The sequence below is a fragment of the Panulirus ornatus genome, chromosome 64 (genome assembly GCF_036320965.1).
Source record: "Panulirus ornatus isolate Po-2019 chromosome 64, ASM3632096v1, whole genome shotgun sequence".
NCBI lineage: Eukaryota > Metazoa > Arthropoda > Malacostraca > Decapoda > Palinuridae > Panulirus > Panulirus ornatus.
Window position 1 is genome coordinate 3,698,292 of NC_092287.1, and position 18,055 is coordinate 3,716,346.

Here is an 18,055-nt window from a genome sequence, read left to right on the forward strand (position 1 = left end):
GCACTGAAGTGTGTAGACCACGTGGGCATTACTGGCTAATTAGTATATGGCCCAGCGAGATAATGAGGGGAAATGGGGTAATGTCTTCCTGTTTGGGAGAGATACGTAATGTGCGGCGGTGCGTCTTGGTAGGAGATAATGGGTAAAAGGGAGGTTGGACCCTGCTGGTGGTGGGGAGGAGGTGGATGGGTGGGTGTCTCCCCTCCATGGTTGAGGAGGGGATAGTAATTTTCTTCGTGGCTCAGAACCATTTACCCCAGACTGTAATTTAATGGTTGACGGAGCTGCTGCCAGGATAGCACGTAACGTAGTCTTTATAGTTTGAAGTTTACCATTTCGCCTTGCCTTGTTTTTGTTTTTTATTTACACTTATTACTTTTAGCTGTGTGGTAGTATATACGCCCCAACCCCTAACGTGAGGCTATAAACCCAACATCCACCCATGCCTGGGTTTTTACGGCACTAGTATAGTAGTAAGTATGGCATGTTCTTCCTCCATGTGTTTCAGGAATTTGTGTTGTCTCCGAACACTGCGCAAATATCCCACGGTTAAGTTTCGTATGATTGGTTATAGTGAACGTGTCATATGTAAGATACATGGGAGTGAATACGTTTATGTATCAAACCAGTGACACACTGGTTTATGTATCTACTGTGTATGTCAGTACCCCACATCCGCCAGGCTCTGTAGCCTTGTGTAATGCTCAGGTCTTTACTTTTCCCGTAACAATTCTCAGTTGGTGACTGTAAGCCGTGTACTTGTCCTGTAATAGTATTGACTCATCATCGTGTCCCTTGAGTGGCGAAGAACATGATGCAACGAGTGTTAACATTTCGGAAACTTGTGATGTTACTACCGGTTATCCATACTACCACGACCTTAGCCGTCATGTTTCCTGCAGTGTCCATGTTACGGACGCGATCAGAGAGGAACGCTGGTGGTGAAGAATGCGTCGTCCAGGTGGTTGTGTGCTGTGGTCTTGGGGCCTATTCTTAGGCAGTTTCCCAGAACCGTAGTCTGTCTAGCTATAATGAGTCTGTCAGTGCAGGAGAGGTTAGGTTCTCGCGACATATATACTGTTATTTTCATGGTGTTGACACTGGAACATCACGTGCCAAAGCTGTATACCTCTGTGCATTACGTGTCTTATGCGTAGCCCCTTGAGTCCGGTGGAACAACCCCAGAGCACGACGGTACGACCCTGGCTAAGATGGCCAGGCCTCCGTATATCAGAGTCGAACCGTCTGCTTTCAGACGTACTTCAGTGACGATTTGACGTATGTATAGTTTACGTTCGCCATCCCCCCCCCCCAAAAAAAAAAAAAAAAAATGTTGTAATGTAGTATAAAACAGTATAGAACGTAATCCTGCCTTTCAGAATACAGCCAGCACGGGATACAGTGTTCCACCACAGTTCAGAACGTGACGAAAGCAAGATGTACGTACGTACGTACGTACAGACAGACAAAAAAATGTGCGTGCGTCATTCAGGAGTGTCTTGTCTTTAGGGGGAAAGTTTCTCTCGGTTGTGTTGCTTCATTCAACCAGAAATTTTTGACGTGTCATTATTTACGGGGGATAACAGGACTAGTATCACTGTTTGTTGATCATTGTTTGTCTGTGTTGGATGTTTGATGTACACTAGTACTGTGTGTATGATGCCCATGTCTCTAACATCTCTTGTCTCTCCTCCAACAGGGTCTCCTCGATTCCGTCGTCGTGTGGAAAGCCAGTGGTCGTCGCTCGTGTCACGATGGCGGAATATCGGGTCTCCAGCACGACACGTGGTCACACCCACACCCGACCACGAGGGGCTGGTGGGCGGGGAGGATAGAGTACACATGATGCGGCAGAGGGACGGCGCCCACGCCACCCCTACCAGCAGCAGCAGCACCGGCAGTAGTGGGCCCCTACACGCCCTCCGCGCCAGGCTAGGGCGCGGCAGGTCGCGCCAGACCCGTGCCATGTCCCTCTGTGACATGGACGACGAGTGGGCGCCACCCAACCGCCAGTGGGTGGACTCCCGCGCGGTGCTAGAGTGGGCCAGGAGGTGCGGCGACCGGGACGACGAGCAGGACTCTGGCGTCACGGGAAGTGACAACGACGAAGCCTTTCCACCCCCGTCAACAAAGTCCTCTTCCTCCTCCTCATCTTCGTCGTCGAGCGGAGGGTCGTCGTGCCAGGACGAGGCGTTCAGCGAGACTTGTAGCGACACATACGCCGGCAGCGACCGCCAGGGGGATGCGACACCCCCTCCTCCCCCCGTCGAGGAGTACCCACATACCTGCTCCTCCACACAGCACGCACTCAAGCGACACGACTCGAACTCCTCACAGCAACAGCAGCAGCAGCCGCGGATCGTGGCGGACCATGTCATCAAGATGCACACCCGAGACGCGCCCCACCAGTCCCCTTCACCCGCCCCGCCAGGAGTGTTAGGACGACGCTACCAGAAGGGAGTGCAGCAGCAGCCACAGCCTCAACCACAGCCGCAGCAGCAGACAACACAGCGGCCAGCTGTCCCAGCTAGACCTAATGGAGGGCGAGCCAGGATCTCCTCCTGTGTTGACTCCTGCATCTGGGAAGAGCCGCCCCCTATAGACCCACGATCCCCCGCCCATACCAGCCCCCACGCACCCGTCCACTCCAGCCACACACCCGCTCACCGCACCAGCACCTTAGACCGACACAAGCACCACCAGGGTCGCACGTCGCCTCCCACGGTACCAACCAGCATGACCCTGGGCAGGGGCGGCCTGAGGGCCCTGACGGCGGCCACCGCCGAGGAGAGGAGGCGGCTACAGGGTCTCAGGTCCTCCCCGGACACCACTGCCTCCCACGACCCTCCCCAGACGCCGCCCAAGCCGCCCAACACCACCATCACCACCACGCACCACAACACCTCCGCATCTAGTCATGAGGATGATGACACAGATAAGGTAGGCAGCATGTTCATGGTACAGGTGGTTCTGTCGTGGCTCCCTCCTTGTCGTAGGTTCCTCTTCACTGTCGTCGCTCTCTCTTGTCGTCGAGGTCGTCATGCGTCGCCTCACTATACACGCCTTCTTACTCAAGTTAGAGCCGGGGCGCGCGACATTTTTAGGGCGTTTCCCAGTGGGGTTCAAGACCAGAATCATAAGGAGAATGTTAAGGTGAAGTTGTGGGGTTGGGTTGTTGGTGTGAGACATGGGTGTGTGGCCTTGCTGGAAAGCCAGACTTGCATACCTGTATATATATATATATATATATATATATATATATATATATATATATATATATATATATATATATATATTACCTGTGGATAAAGAATATTTGAGTCATGAAACGCTTCAGGCAAGCAGGGATTGCTGTGACGCAATGATTTGACAACAGCCTGTACCGGGAGTCGTAGATTACACGACGTGATGTACTCCTCGTAGAAAGTAAGGCAACACTCCAATGCGTCGTAGATGGCTAAGGTAAGCAAGGCACAGTATGTAAACGACCAGACGTGACTGCTGCCTGTGTGGTGGTTGAAGATTCCTGCGTGTGACAGTTGCCAGCACCCGTACTGTGCAAAACCCACAGTGCCCAATAGTTGCTTTTCCTCCATAAATCTACTTTTCCTTATGATCGTATAATATTAATTTATTTTCCCTTTTAATATCTAAGACCAGGCATTGGTGAGGACTTTCAGTCTTGTCACTGGAATCTCTCGACATGAAAGGAAAGCTTGACACATTCGGGTGTGGTGTGCTGCTGAACTTCCTGGACCCGCGTCGGATTTCCGTTTGAGACGTGACACCTAGTAGCGAGGGAGAGAGAGAGACGTACTTCCTGGTTGGGTGGTGGTGGCAGTTCCTGGCGTTGATCTAACTGATGGGAGGCTTCGTTCTTTGTGGGTTCTTGACTGTCTTACGTCCGGCCGTTGTGATGCCCCGGGTCCTCCCATCACAACGAACATGTACAACAACAAATATAGAGGTGTGCGTCGTCATGAGGAACGGACGTGGAACGTTGAACAGCCGTACGAGAGGCGGGGCTCTTCCCTAGAAATTCCCCTTTGGGAGTCGTTCGTGGAGGTCTTTCAGTTGTAGGTTGTGTTTGTTTTCAATCATTATCGGTAGCTTTTATGGTCCTTGGGTGTGCAGGTATTTCTCTGTGGTTTTAAGGTTTTCATCATAAATGTATCGTATACGTTAAAGTCATTTGTGGGCTTGGTATGACTACGTCGTTTAGTTATATAGCCATTAGTACCTATGTCATGGTACACGTTGTTGTATGATCGACCATCGTGTCAATACAGTCAATACTCTTCAGCAGATATATTAAATGATTTATTTTTCTTCAGCTGTAGTGTCACCTCTCAGTAGTGTTATTCTTGTTCCATCGCTAGAGAACACTGTTCTCTCAGTGTTCTCCTAGCGAGGCTTCCGCTTCCATCGCCTAAGCTTCTACGGCAAGTTGTCAAATCGTCCATTTTCCAGGTCCTCCTTTGTGTGTGTGTGTGTTTTTGAGAGAGAGAGAGAGAGAGAGAGAGAGAGAGAGAGAGAGAGAGAGAGAGAGAGCAGGAGTTTTTACCATTCATTTTCTCAAGAGTGTGTGTGTGTCATTGTTACTTCCCCGTCTTCAGCGTTGGGGAGTGTTCTCCGTGAAGGCAGCAGTAATCCACGTAGATATGCAGTGCCTATGTGTTGTGTCGGAAGCTCCTGCTGCCGCTGAGAGTATTTCTGTCGCATCCGCTGCACAGACGTCATTCTGTGACGCAGGAGAGGAAGGTGTCTCCCCGCCTTAAGTCGTTCTCTCCACATCCTGAGGAGAGGCTCTCTTTTCGAAAAGTGACAAGTTATTATTTTATTTTTGAGCAGCAGACGACGCCGGGAGAGGATGTTATTCCAGTGTAGACCCTGGCGGGAAATATACCCCTTTCTCCCCCGAGCAAGTTCCGTCGTCAGGATGGGTCAAGCTGCCGAACACGATATATGTCTTGTGAGCACTTGTTGTGATTGTAATAGTTTGTTCGTAATTCTGTCTTGTAGTTATATAATAGTAGTGTCAGGCTCGGAAATAACATTGTTTTGTTGATTTGACATTAAATTGTCATCCGGATTTTGTTTATACAAGCGTGATATGTGAATTTTTTGTTTAGACCTAGTTGATTCAGGGTCTGGTCCTTTCCTCATCTTTGTAATACTTATTAAAACTGTAGATGTTCTTACCTTTCATAACAGCAAGCACCAGGTCGGGTGTTGGGGGGGTTGCCTGCTTCCCCGCACAACTTTCTGCATCAGTAGATAACCTTCACTTTCACTGCTACGCCCATCGTCTCCATGCATTGTGGTGTTTATTACTTCACTGTATTTATTGTTAATGTATTGACTATTTTGTGTTCGTCTACTGACGTCACGTATCGATCTAGTGATGTCCTTTGTCTGTCACCTGATGTATGTCTGATGATGATATTAATGCATATATATATATATATATATATATATATATATATATATATATATATATATATATATATATATATATATATATAACGTTAAGAAATTTGTTGGTTTTGTAGGGAATCTTAATATTTGTCCATAATATGCTGGTGATGTAAGTATAGGGAAGACGTAAGATTTATTCAGCCTCTGAGATCTTTGTTGTGGCGGGTTAAGTAGAGGTTACGTCAGCCGGTTGTAAGAGCCTGGTATGGGCGGTGAGTGAGGGGGAGTGTGCTGGAGAGTTATGAGAGGGACCCCCACAGGAGTATGACCTCGGGGGTGGCCGTGTATCCGGGTCAAGGCCAGACTGGGAGTCGTCTATTTGACCTCTCTTCACTTACTGTTCCGTCTGCGTCTTTCCTCAGTAGAGAGAGAGGATCATAATGCTTCGCTTTCACGGGCTTCATAATCTCGCTCTACAGCAACACTTACATCACTGCTACAGAACTAGTTTGGTCGTTCTTACCAGACTACAGTGGCCCCTTCATCAGTGGTTAAGCCCTGCATTGATGCTTCCTACCTGTCTACTCACTCATACATCTCTACCACCACTACATTGTTGCCCCCTAACCCTGCACTGCAGTGCTGTAGTGTCCACAGGAGTGATTCGTCGCCTGCAGTTTGCTGCCTCGGCTGTCTTTCTTGCTGCAGCTGCAGGTTTCTTTATTACTGTCTGACCCAGATCGTCAGAAGCTTAGGTTGGCAACGCCTGTGAGGGAAGTACGTATTATGTTGGTCATGTGTGCCCCCCCCCCCCCCCCTCATGGTGTAGGTCACAGTTTACGGGACCTCCTCCCCGTCGCAACGTCCTGCTCGAGGGTCCCAAATACGAACCCTTCGTTGAGAAAGCAGTGACGACCGTCATGCGACTCTTGATTATATATATATATATATATATATATATATATATATATATATATATATATATATATATATATATAGAGGAAATGAGTTTAATGTACGCCCGGGGGTGCAGGACATGTTGGCCTATTGACCACTGCTGCTGCTGTTATGGGATGGGCTGTAACCTTGGTTGTGTCCGCGTCTATTCGGGTTGAAGTAGTCGTGTCCACGTCATGTTGGTGCACGTCCCATTGGCTCGACATAGTGAGGGCAGTTGGCTGTAAGTGCCACAGTAGTGCCTGAGGCGGAGGGGGGGGGGGGGGAAGGTGACGTCACATCCGATGTTTCGACAGCCGGCTTATTTAAGACGGATGCGTTTGGTTGGACAGATTAGACGGTGCCCAGCTGTCGTAGCGTGAACTGTCAAGGTGTATATTTGCCTGGTATGTGTCCTCTACACGTAATGAACGTACGGATCGTGTAATCCCTCCACTGACCTACACGTCAAGTGCCACGACACACTCAGACTTCGAGGTACAAGAAAGGCTTCGCACAGTCTTGATTCTCTGCAGAAAACTTTGACGACATATTTTTTTAGGTCCTTAGCGAAAGACTCGAACTCTGAGAGTGGTTTTGGTGACGAGACGCCCTCCAGCCATGATGATGTGCTGTAGCCTGGCGGAGGTGCCGAGGCTGGAGGTGGTGCTTGAGGAGGAGGAAGCCCTCCCCGGTCTGAAGGACCACCACCACGACTCGAGGACGACCCGTCCCTACCGAAGTCATTCACATTCGCCCCGTCTGTCTCGAGGGTCGAGGAAGAGCTTTCAAGGTCTCAGAATGTCACCCTCGCCTCCTAGATCGCCGACTCTGGGGACCAGCTGCTTCGAGTGTGAGGAAGAACTCAGGAGGGCCTTGGCTGCCCTGTCCGTGACCTCAACACACAAGAGGAAGTCGCGGAGGGCGACGAGTGTGTCGCACGAGCCGGCGGAACAGCACCTACTCAGCCCTGACACCTACACGGTGAGTACCTGGCAGCGTGTTAACATGGATCAAGTGATTCCGTGCGTGTTGACACTGATCACCTGATACCGTGCTTGGTAGGTCAGCCGAGTCCCAACAGCTTTGATATTGATCGGCTGATTTCCTGGTTATTGGCATGGATTAGGTGACTCCATGGGTGACAGATGAGTTGATTCTATACCCTGGCATGGATCAGCTGGTCTGACGTAATTTTGAGGTGATCCGTGTTATATTATCTCGGTGCCAACTGCTTGTGACCTCCTGACTGATTGATTTATGTGTTCTCTCCGGCTGATCAGAATACTTCGCAAGTTTTACTAAAACGCCAGTATGGTCAAATAAGGTTAATCAGATTAGTCGCCAAGGAATTCGTACCCTCGAGTTTCACTGACCGGTTTACTAAGTTTTAAAATGCGTCTACGAGCAGTAGTGTATAGGAGTACCTAGAGCGGCGAGGTCAAACCAGACGCCTGGCGATGTGGAATCGATTGAGTCGGTGCCAAAAAAATACTTGTGTACATTTGCCTGTTTTACTAAAGACTGTAGACAGTGGTGGGCACTGAGTGAGCATCGGTAGATATTAAGCATTGGCAGAGGCTATGTAAGTCTGGTATAGTGTTGATACCGTGTAAGCCTTGGTAAATACTTTATGATTATTGTTAGATCCTGCTGTGAACACCTGGCGTATGTTCTCACGGCGGTGCAGAATCTTCCTCTGCCACACTCAGGTGGTGATGGCGGTGTGGGCGTCCTCGCTGTTATTACCTAAGAAATGTTACCACATACCATGACCGGTGCGGGGAGCGTCCAGCACATTTCATGCATGACACTTGTTGCATTATGCATGACGCCTGTTGCATTAACACAGTTGTTGGTGATGTTTACGAAAGCCAACAACGGACCTGGGCCATATTTAGCCCAGTGATGGAAGTTGCAAAAGCCCTTTAACCTCTTGAGTACGACCCTTAGGGTATGATGGGCGGCCTACGATCTCACCATTTGGAATCAGATCAGAGGACAGGCCTCCATACCCAGGGATCATGTCGCCGTGCTTGGTGTTAACATGCGGGTGTAGGCGTAACGTGTCGTGTTGTAATCCCTAATGTGTCGGTGTTGTACAGCGTTAGATCACGAGGGTCAATGTGTGTGTGTGTGTGTTATGTGTCCGGGATCAACAGTAAGTTAGTATCTGTCAGCGTGGCTTACCCTGCCTCTGTTGTTGGTACTGCCAACCGTTTGTCTGGCTTTATGTTGCTGGGTTCCTGTAGACGCTGTGGCTGTTTTCTTCCTCGCTACTAAATCTGTAATTGTCCTTTTTTGTATGAACGCGTTCGTCGTGGTTTTCCATAGGTTGTGGTAATTATGGTTGTTGTCTTCGTCACTGTGACGTCTCTTGCGGTTTACCGTTTCACTGTCATCGCTGTTGGCAGAGCGTAAACCGTAGGCTCCGTGCTGTTCACCGCATTTCTGTGCGGTTTTTGCTCAGTTCCGGCGCAGTGATCGGCCGTTAGTACTTCAGATTTAGCGGAGCGGAGCCAAGCTACACACTACTGCGTCAGGTGATCGGTGTGCTGATTGAGGAACACGGTAGAAAAAAAATATATATTTTTCCACTCTGTACTGTAGGACGTGGGATCATGTTGAACCTCAACTTGGTCTGGGTGAACAGCTGAACTATAAATGGTTTCATGTTATAGAGAAGTGGATGGAGATATTGAGAATACCTACAATTTGGTCTTGCTTTAGGAAGAGCTAGGGTTAGCGCGTAGCGGTCGCCGCATATGTTTCTCGTGTAATGATGAGATTAGATACGAGTAAGACGTCTGCGGAGAAAATGTAAGGTAAGAAGGAGGAGGCGGGCATAAGTGAATCGAGTCCTGGCGAGATATCTCGCTAGAGGGTCTTATATGGGATGGCGGGGTGAGGTGGTATGGGCGTTGGAGGTGTCCTTTGTTTCAGGGGGTAGAGGGGCTAGGATGCTGCGATACCCCTTCCTCTCTCCCTCCTGGGGTTAAGGACCCTCCCTCCTACTGACGAGATCCTGACCACCTCAAACTGCTATAGTAAGTCGGTATTGCAAATCGTCTCTACATCAGACAAATGACAAACGTAAAGGAACATTTTACTGCACAACACCATTTCATTTTACCCCTAACGCTCTCATACTGTTGATGGATGGAAAAAATGATAAACAACCGGATTACAGCAACCCATCTTAATGTAAATAGAGATATCCCGACAGCTGCCTAGAGAAACAGTGATATGTACCTCTGTATGAGTGGATCCAGGGTCAATCCCAGAACCATACACTTTACTGGAAGGCCAAGACGTACTGATGGGAGTTACTTCTTGCTAGAGTTCTCGTCTTCTCAGTCATCACATTGCTTCTTTGTGACTAGGACGTCCATTTCTCCATCTGTTATTTTTAGTGTAACGTTATTTCTTCCCCTTCCTGTCTTCACCTCAGAACTTCCCTATCATTTTGTCTTTCTACACACCAGTTTTTACCGAAATATATTCGATAGATGTTGGTATAACTACTGGAACGGTCCGGGTACTGACATTTAACGTACCTGTGAAACGCCGGAACGGTCCGTATGCTGACATTTACTGGACCTGTGAAACTGGGACGGTGCGGATACTAATCTACCTAACTAACTTCCAGTGGAATGGTGTTTGCCTCAGTAAGCCAAAGCCAGAGGCACAAATATTCCCTTGGGGCTCGTCACTAGTCTTCCACGCTTGGAACAGCCTCTCCTGTCTCTCTCTTCCCCCCGTAACGAGTGTTTGTGACATGTCGCCCTTTGGCCGGAGGGTGTTTGGCAAGGGGTCGTGCTGATCCATCATACGGTGACCCAAGGTGAAGGGAGGTCACTCTGCCCTCCTCTGTGACCTCCGTCCTCTGTGTTGTGTCTCAGATCATTCTGGATGCCTATATACCTGACATTTTACGTCGGGAATGTGTGTATGCGAGTCATTGGAGATATCACAGGCGTATTTAGGGTACTTAAGACATCACGTGGTGTCGTCCAGGGATAGATTTGAAGTGTGTGAGAAGTGCGGCGCCTCCTGCTTGGCCAGTCCCGCTGCCCGCCGGCCCCCCTACCAGCAGACACAGCACGACACACGATCATGTTTCTTCTCTGGAGTTCGATCGTTGATGCACGTTATCCACCTTCCCTGCCTGAGTTACTCGTCCATAACCAAGTCTGCCGTTCCACATAACTCTCAATGATCAGTCGGTCTCCAGAGAATGTTTCTTACTGAACCAGACTATTGCATCAGTGAAGGCCAGAGGGAGGGTGGTGGGGAGAGGAGACACCATGAAGGATTGTATTGATGTTTAGTTAGTCACACTTGGAGTAAGGTCTGGGTGGCGGGGAGCTGTGTTGGTTGGCTCGCTGCGGGTATTTTGCGGTTATGTTCAGGAAGGTGATCTGACAGGGAGGAAATATAAAGGGAAACCATTCCATTCATGAGTTTAACGATTTCGACGACCCTCAAGTTTGAAGTTGTTGAAGGGGTGGTCATTGTAACGTGCGTGAGTGTTGCTAGGTTGGAGGGAGTCGAGCATGTCCCGCCAGATTGGCATTAATGGATATTTGTGGTGTTACAGTGACAGCTGATAATATAGTTGTAGCGATACTTTAGTGGTATGTATGTAGAACCGTTTGCGTGTGTGTGTTCAGGATGTCGGCGATTTATTGTCAGAACTAAGAAATACTAAAGGGTATAATCTTGGATATTTGCACATTTTTATCAATAGATCAAACGAAAATATAGTAGTATATAAAAGGCATTTTGGAGAATGGGAAACAGTTAGCCCATTTTACAATGGTTATGGTACATCATAAGCCAGGGAGATATTAGTGGTAATTTAGTTGAACACAAGAGGAGAAAGTAGGGAGTGTGTATATGTGTGGCAGCGGTCTGCCTCTCCATGGCCTCGGTAGAACAAAGCCTCAACTACAGTCCACTGGCCACACAGTGGCCTGGCCGGACATGCTGGTGGAACACCGCAAGGACGCTTGCCGCTTCCCTCTCTGTTTACCACAATGAGAAACCATCTCGGAAACCGCAAGTTCTCTCCTGTGCCTTCTTACCACAGATTCTCCCTTTTAAGTGAAAGTTATGTATTATTATTATTTACTGCGGCACTTCGCAGGTTAGAAGTATGCAAGTAAGGCCATTTGTTGATTCCTAACGCTACTTTATGAAAACGGGAAAGAAAACTAGGTATCAGAAATTATCATCACCAGATTAAGGAAGGTGAGAGAAATCGGCCTGGGGTGTACTGGATGGCCACGAGTTATTATAGTGAGCAAGTTTGTGAGTTTTGTGGACGGTACTGGGTCAGTCGGAAGTGAGTCATGGGTGATGATGGCACCCAGCAGGGTAGCGGCAGCGGCACTGGCGCCAGGGATGACCACACACTGGCTGTGGCACTGTGGTCCCCGCCCTGCCTTATGAATATGTTGGCACGATGTGATTTCCTTTTCCTGAAAAGTTTTGAGTCATGATGACTCGACCAACTAAAAATGGCTGGAACCTCCTCACCCTGACGACACGACACTCGGGTATGGTACCTTCCTCTCTGACTTGACCGTTAAGGGTCGGGTCATCCGTGCTCAGGATCGTAACGTCTCGTTTAATGGACTAGAAAAACTGACCCATTACTTGCACGGGTGATTGGTTTACATGTATAACAGCCAGTAGTAAAGCACGAACGTCTTAAAAATGATACACCCAACGTTCGTATGAAACTAAAACCCCTCTACTCATTAAGTTACTCGTGTATGGCCATAAAGTGTGGAGAAGACAAAGCTATCAGCTGGCTGGTTGTGGCCTCGGACGTGTGAGTCACTGTGCCAGGTGAGGTTTCCTCACTCTGGGTTTACCAGACACAAATATCTTCCAGGCCACAACACACAACACGTGACGGGTGTGCCAAGATATGGCCTCCCTCGGGGTAGGCAACACGCAGTTAAGTCCTAATTTGCTCTTTGGACTATTAGCGGTCAGGTCAGGTCACACACATTCTGAACACAACGGGTTGACCTTTGGATATAATATGGCCTAGCCTTAGACGCGACGCTTGAGGGTCAGGTCATTTGCCAGACCGTCATCCCCTAAGGATCGAAGGTTTGTGCTCAACATGGTGAAGTAGGTTACGGATCATATACTTCCATGTCATATTGTCCAGGATTGCTTGATAGATTGTACACTTTGGAATTCGCAATGGATTTTATAATATTGTTAAGGTAATACTGTAACAGAGAGTACCAGCCGTATACAACAACTTCCCAGTATCTTGTATCAAAAACTTCCTCTCTGCTTTATGGTGTCAGTCGTTTCCCATTCATGATGACCCTCGGATGTGTAATGTTTCTCACCACCCTGGATGTGTAGCAAGGAGCTCCTCCTGGTCTTATGACGTATTATCTTACAGAAAGTTTCCTGTCTTTCATAACACCTGCAGCAGGTCGACCTAACGATGGGTTGACCCATCCGGAGTTTGTTGTACGGCGTTGTCGCAATGGCTTGTATCCTCCCGTATGGACGCGTCCTTCTCCACGCTTCCTGCTGGGTTACATCCCAGAAGAAGACTTTTTAGCTAATCTTACGTCCGGAGAGGGAGAGTACTTGAAGGACTCGCCTCCTTAGCCACTTGTGGTGAAGGACGTCTCTTGTGTATAGGACTTTCCAAAGTGACATCATCGTATGCCTCACCTATCTCTTGCTTTGGTCTTGTTCTCTACATTCTTACTTCGTTCACATTGTTATTGCTGTAGTGTACCACATTCATCTGTTTCTACCTTTTAAGCTTTTTTTTTTTATATGCTGTAGTCCAGTTGAGTCCCCTGCCGTTGTCCTCAACGTGGGTGCGAATTTCTTGGGTGTGTCAGTTCATGTGGTCCACGACCCACACTGTACCGCAGGCGGTACACGTACCACCGTACCATACTGATGTAACGGGGACTCTTAAGACAAATAACCTCCGCAGTTTAGACTTACCTTACTGAAATACATTCATTATTGTTATCTGGTATATATATATATATATATATATATATATATATATATATATATATATATATATATTATCCCTGGGGATAGGGGATTAAGAATACTTCCCACGTATTCCCTGCGTTTCGTAGAAGGCGACTAAAAGGGGAGGGAGCGGGGGGCTGGAAATCCTCCCCTCTCGGTTTTTTTTTTTTTTTTTTTAATTTTCCAAAAGAAGGAACAGAGGGGGCCAGGTGAGGATATTCCAAAAAAGGCCCAGTCCTCTGTTCTTAACGCTACCTCGCCAACGCGGGAAATGGCAAATAGTTTAAAAGAAAGAAAAAAAAAATATATATATATATATACACACACACACCTGCTTGCATCTTGCATCCACCCCTTACCATAGACACGCGCCTTGCACGTGCACGGCTGAGCAGACCGCGGGCCGGGTGGTCGCTGCTCGCACGTGTGTGTGTGTGTGGAGAGAATCCGGTTGTTTTCGACCGTGATATTTGCAGCCTCAGTTGGCGGGCTTCGTTATACCCTCCTGACCACGAGCGTTAACGATCCCTAGGTGTGATGGTCTTGAATCTGACGTGTGATCCTGGAAGGTCAGGTCAAAAGGGTAATGTTACCATACCCGGGATCGTACTCTAGTGCTCTAAAGTCGTCCCTTTATGCTTAGACACTGGGACGCGTTCAATCAGAGGCTCCTACATAAGCATGACGGAAGATCAGACTCCCAACATATGATTATGGGCCAAATGGATGTGGGCGTGTACGGGTGAGCGGTCGAGGGAAGGTACCGTGTGTGTTTATGTGTAAGCCAAACATCCATGAATCAAATGAATGCCAGATGACGAGGTCTGGTGGTTGGGTATGGCTCACGCGGGGTCCTCGCTGACCCACCACACGTGAGCGCCACGCGTGGTCGTCACTCATCACTGTGAGGCGGGGGGTTCCTCGGCGGCGGCTGTGTGCGGGGTAGACGGTGCCGCAAGGGCTGTTCGTGGCCTCAGTGACCGCAGGCCTGAGGCCATAGCGACCTTATCTACCTCAGTCCCGTTGCTGCATGTAGAACCACCAGGGTACTGGTCTTTCCTATACGGTTCTCCAAGAACAGGTGATGCGAGACCCCAGTTACTGCGGGTGTTGATATCTTCCGGGAGGTTTCTTAGAGACGAGTTTAGAAACCAAAGTTACTGCTTGTGGGGTTTTCTAAAACAGCGTGAGGGAGGAAGCTCTGCAATCTTCAGCATTATCTGTAGTGAACCGAATTATCTTTATGGAACGGAGCACAAGTCATACTGTTGTTTGTAGCAACTAAAGAGGAATTACATTACGTAGGCTTACTCTATATATGTACTGTACTGTAAGCCAGAAGCGTTATGTGTGAGGGATATATATATATATATATATATATATATATATATATATATATATATATATATATATATATATATATACCAGGGTGAGGATGGAGATTGTGAGCGTATTCCGGATGACCGAGATAAGATCTTGGGCAATTTGTCTGGTATGGGGGATAACAGAAGCGGAGGGGAGGATCTCGGGAGATAAGGCATGGTAAGGAGGACTTGGGATGCCCGGGGCGGTAGCGTGGTGTAGGTGGGGAGACAGAAGCTGATGTGGAGGGATAGATAGTGGGATAGTAGGTTATGTATAAGGATAGATTGAAGGATAGGTTACCGCGGCGTCTTCGAAGGGATAGATAATGTTTAAAGATGGATGGGGGGGGGGGGGTTGAGATTGATGAACAGACCAGTGTTACACATACGTGTAGAGAACAGATCGCGGGATCATCATGAAATGTATGGTTGTTATTTTGATATGTAAAAGGAAATTAAGTAAAGATAAGAACTGGTACATCTAGCTGGCTTATAGGCAGATTAGCAACTGTGGAGGGAGGTGGTCATATATCTTTGTGAACGGTTCAAGTAATTGGATTAATTACCCCTAGAACTTGATTACCCGTGGAAGGAGGCTAGTGCAAATGAAACAAACTGATTGTTGTAAGTAAGGTATAGGTTTTCGTGTTTAATGTTATATTAAATCATGATTTAGGTTATTTGTAATATTCATATTTGTAAATATAAAGACAGAGCAGTGACATTTTTTTTTACGACGATACAGACCTTGGCCTGGCTTTTATAGGCTTGACTCTAGATTAGTAGTTAAGTTCAAGTTGTATAGAGTTGTTCCTGGGGTTAACGTTGTTCTGAGTTGACCATACGAATGTCGGGTTAGGAGAGGAACAAGGTCAGCTGTGGTCTTCTGTTAAGAGGGGGTCAGTCCTGCTGGTCTCGACCTCCATTTTAACGATCGTTACCCCGTGTTCTCTCGTTACTTCATTGTTCCTACCGTGCATGCTCATGGCCTCTCCTGACAGGCTTAACTCTCAGCCTGCCTCAACCATCACCAGGAAGTGTTGTGTGACATTGTGATGCACGAGACACACACGCCATCCTACGAGTGTTGCGTGACCGGATGGTTTAGTGGTGGTGTTGCCTCTGTGAGGGAGGATTGTTGGAGATGAGCGTAGTCTTGATGATAATGGTGGTACGTGTCTGGGGTGGTGGTTTTTGTGGTTTGATCCCCTAGTGACCTCACACCTGTGACCCTCCCAGTCACACACACACACACACACAGAAAGGCTCATAAACAATGGGTCGGCTTTTGGGTGAGCCAGCGTGGTCGTGGCTCCACACCGACGGCGGTCGTCCGCCGCACGGTGGAATTGGATGTTAGCCCAGTGAACTGTTGCCGACGGATCAGCGTTGATGCTGTACAGTGGAATCAGCTTTGTGGTTTTTTAACCGTTGTTAAAACATAACGTAACATTATTTCCCGTGTGTCGAGGTGCTTATAATAGTGTCTTTATCCCCGGGTGTGACGTAAGTAGCCTTCCATTCCCAGAAGTTGTCCTTTCTGACACCTCCGGAGGTTGGAGTAGGAGTCTTCAGGTGGGGGTCATCAGCACCATTAGTGACAGTCTCTCTCAGGTTTTGGTCGTGTGACTGACCCATGACTTGTCACGGGTTGTATCGCTCTCGAGTTCTTCACACCAGCCACTTCCCGCATGAACTCCCTCCATCTAGTCGCTCTCCCTACGTTCCACTTCACGGTTCTTTAACCCAGCGTCACACACTCATCCTTATCCTGTCTCTGCTTCACGGCTCCCTCCCTCCTTCCCTTCTCCTCCCGGAGCACTTTCGTCTTCCTCCCACATCTTGGTTCTTACAGACTCCTCTTCGTCCTTGCTTTGTTTCACACAGATGCCTTTTAATACCATTACACTCTTTGTAATGGTTTAAGGACCATCTGGTCCCACGTGTCACCTTCCTGTGTCGATGAATTGTACCCACAGTACGTTCTAACTTTGCCTCCACCTACCCCCTACCCATGTACCCGTAACCCATTCTGAGATTGAAATGCTTTGTCTACATATAACTGTGCAAATGTATTATTCAAATTCATCTTTGTTTTATCATAATGTTTGTGCTTTGGTGTAGTGTTGCCCCTTCATGTATTATATAGTCTCACTGTTCCTTCCATGGTGAACATCTGGTGTCATTTGTATCCACGAATAGTGTGATGTGGGAAATGCTTCAGACCAGTGTCAGGTTTGTCTCTGTTTAAGTCCACAACATGGAACTTCCGCTTCTGTGTGTTTATGGGTCGTGGGTACGGACGGTGTGGGTGTGGCCATTCCTTCGGGGTGTGTTTATGTTCTTTATTGTCGTATTGTGGAGTACCCTCTGTCATAAACCTTCCTGTGTTAGGAGACCTTCCGTACACACCACAAGTCTTTATCACCTCTGTCTCTTCCTTTCTCTTTCCTATCACCTTTTGTCATTCTCTCATCTCTCGCACCATAATATCAATCTCCTGCCCGTCTCCCACTTGCTCCTGGCTTACTGCTCACGTGACCAGCCTTCCCCCCACCCTACAATTATCACACACCCCTCTCCCCCAGAACACAGGACGTAGAGCTGCCAGTAATAACCTGGTGAACCTCACGAACCACGTCATCTAAACACATGAGATGACCTGGCTGACGGTGAAGACTTCTTTTTGCGGATAACTTTTTTTTTTCTTTTAGAATTGATCAGGTGGAAAGATTTTAATTTAACGAAACGTTAAGCTAGAAAGTTGTTCACAGGTTGTTAGGAAATTCCTGGTTTTAATGGCTGTCTTCAATGAAGTTTGATATAAGATTGTTGGTGTAAAGGTTCGAGGCTTGTGGAATACCCCAGGGCGATGCGAGTGGCGTACTTTGGCATTTCAAGATTAAATGGAGTGTGAGGCGATGGAGAGTTATCACCGGTTGGGGGTGTGATTGAGGGGATGATGACACAGGAGTAACCTCACGACTTGCTCTTTCTTGAGAGTTGAGGTGGAAAATACGGGATAGAAAGAGACAGGAAGGGGTTCACAGCGATGTAAAGACAGAGATAGACGAAAAAAGGCGAGAAGACGTTTGGAAGGATGAGGAGTTTAGGGGTATCGGGAGTAATGTGGGGGATACCCCTCCTTCCCTCCCAAGCCCAGCCGACCACTTAATGTGCCTCTTCCTCCACATCGCAAGTCTTCAGGCTCACCCCACCTCGCCCTTGATCCCCAGAGTGGTCCTTGAAAATTAGTAAACTTTCAGATGTTCTCCCAAAACATGTTAATATATTTAACTACT

General features: G+C 47.9%; 1 protein-coding gene and 1 long non-coding RNA gene across 6 annotated transcripts in view; one reads left to right on the top strand and one right to left on the bottom strand.

Moving 5' to 3' along the window:
* Positions 1-18,055, top strand: part of LOC139746315 (uncharacterized) — a 174,368-nt gene that overhangs the window by 147,243 nt on the left and 9,070 nt on the right. For all 4 annotated transcript variants that reach the window (XM_071657442.1, XM_071657444.1, XM_071657441.1 and 1 more), the window contains one exon: positions 1,700-2,940. In XM_071657442.1, coding sequence (XP_071513543.1) covers positions 1,700-2,940 — 1,241 coding nt within the window. The remainder of the gene's footprint in view (positions 1-1,699; positions 2,941-18,055) is intronic.
* The window catches only part of LOC139746316 (uncharacterized), a 146,326-nt gene that overhangs the window by 757 nt on the left and 127,514 nt on the right, over positions 1-18,055 (bottom strand). The gene's annotated exons all lie outside the window — the stretch shown is intronic.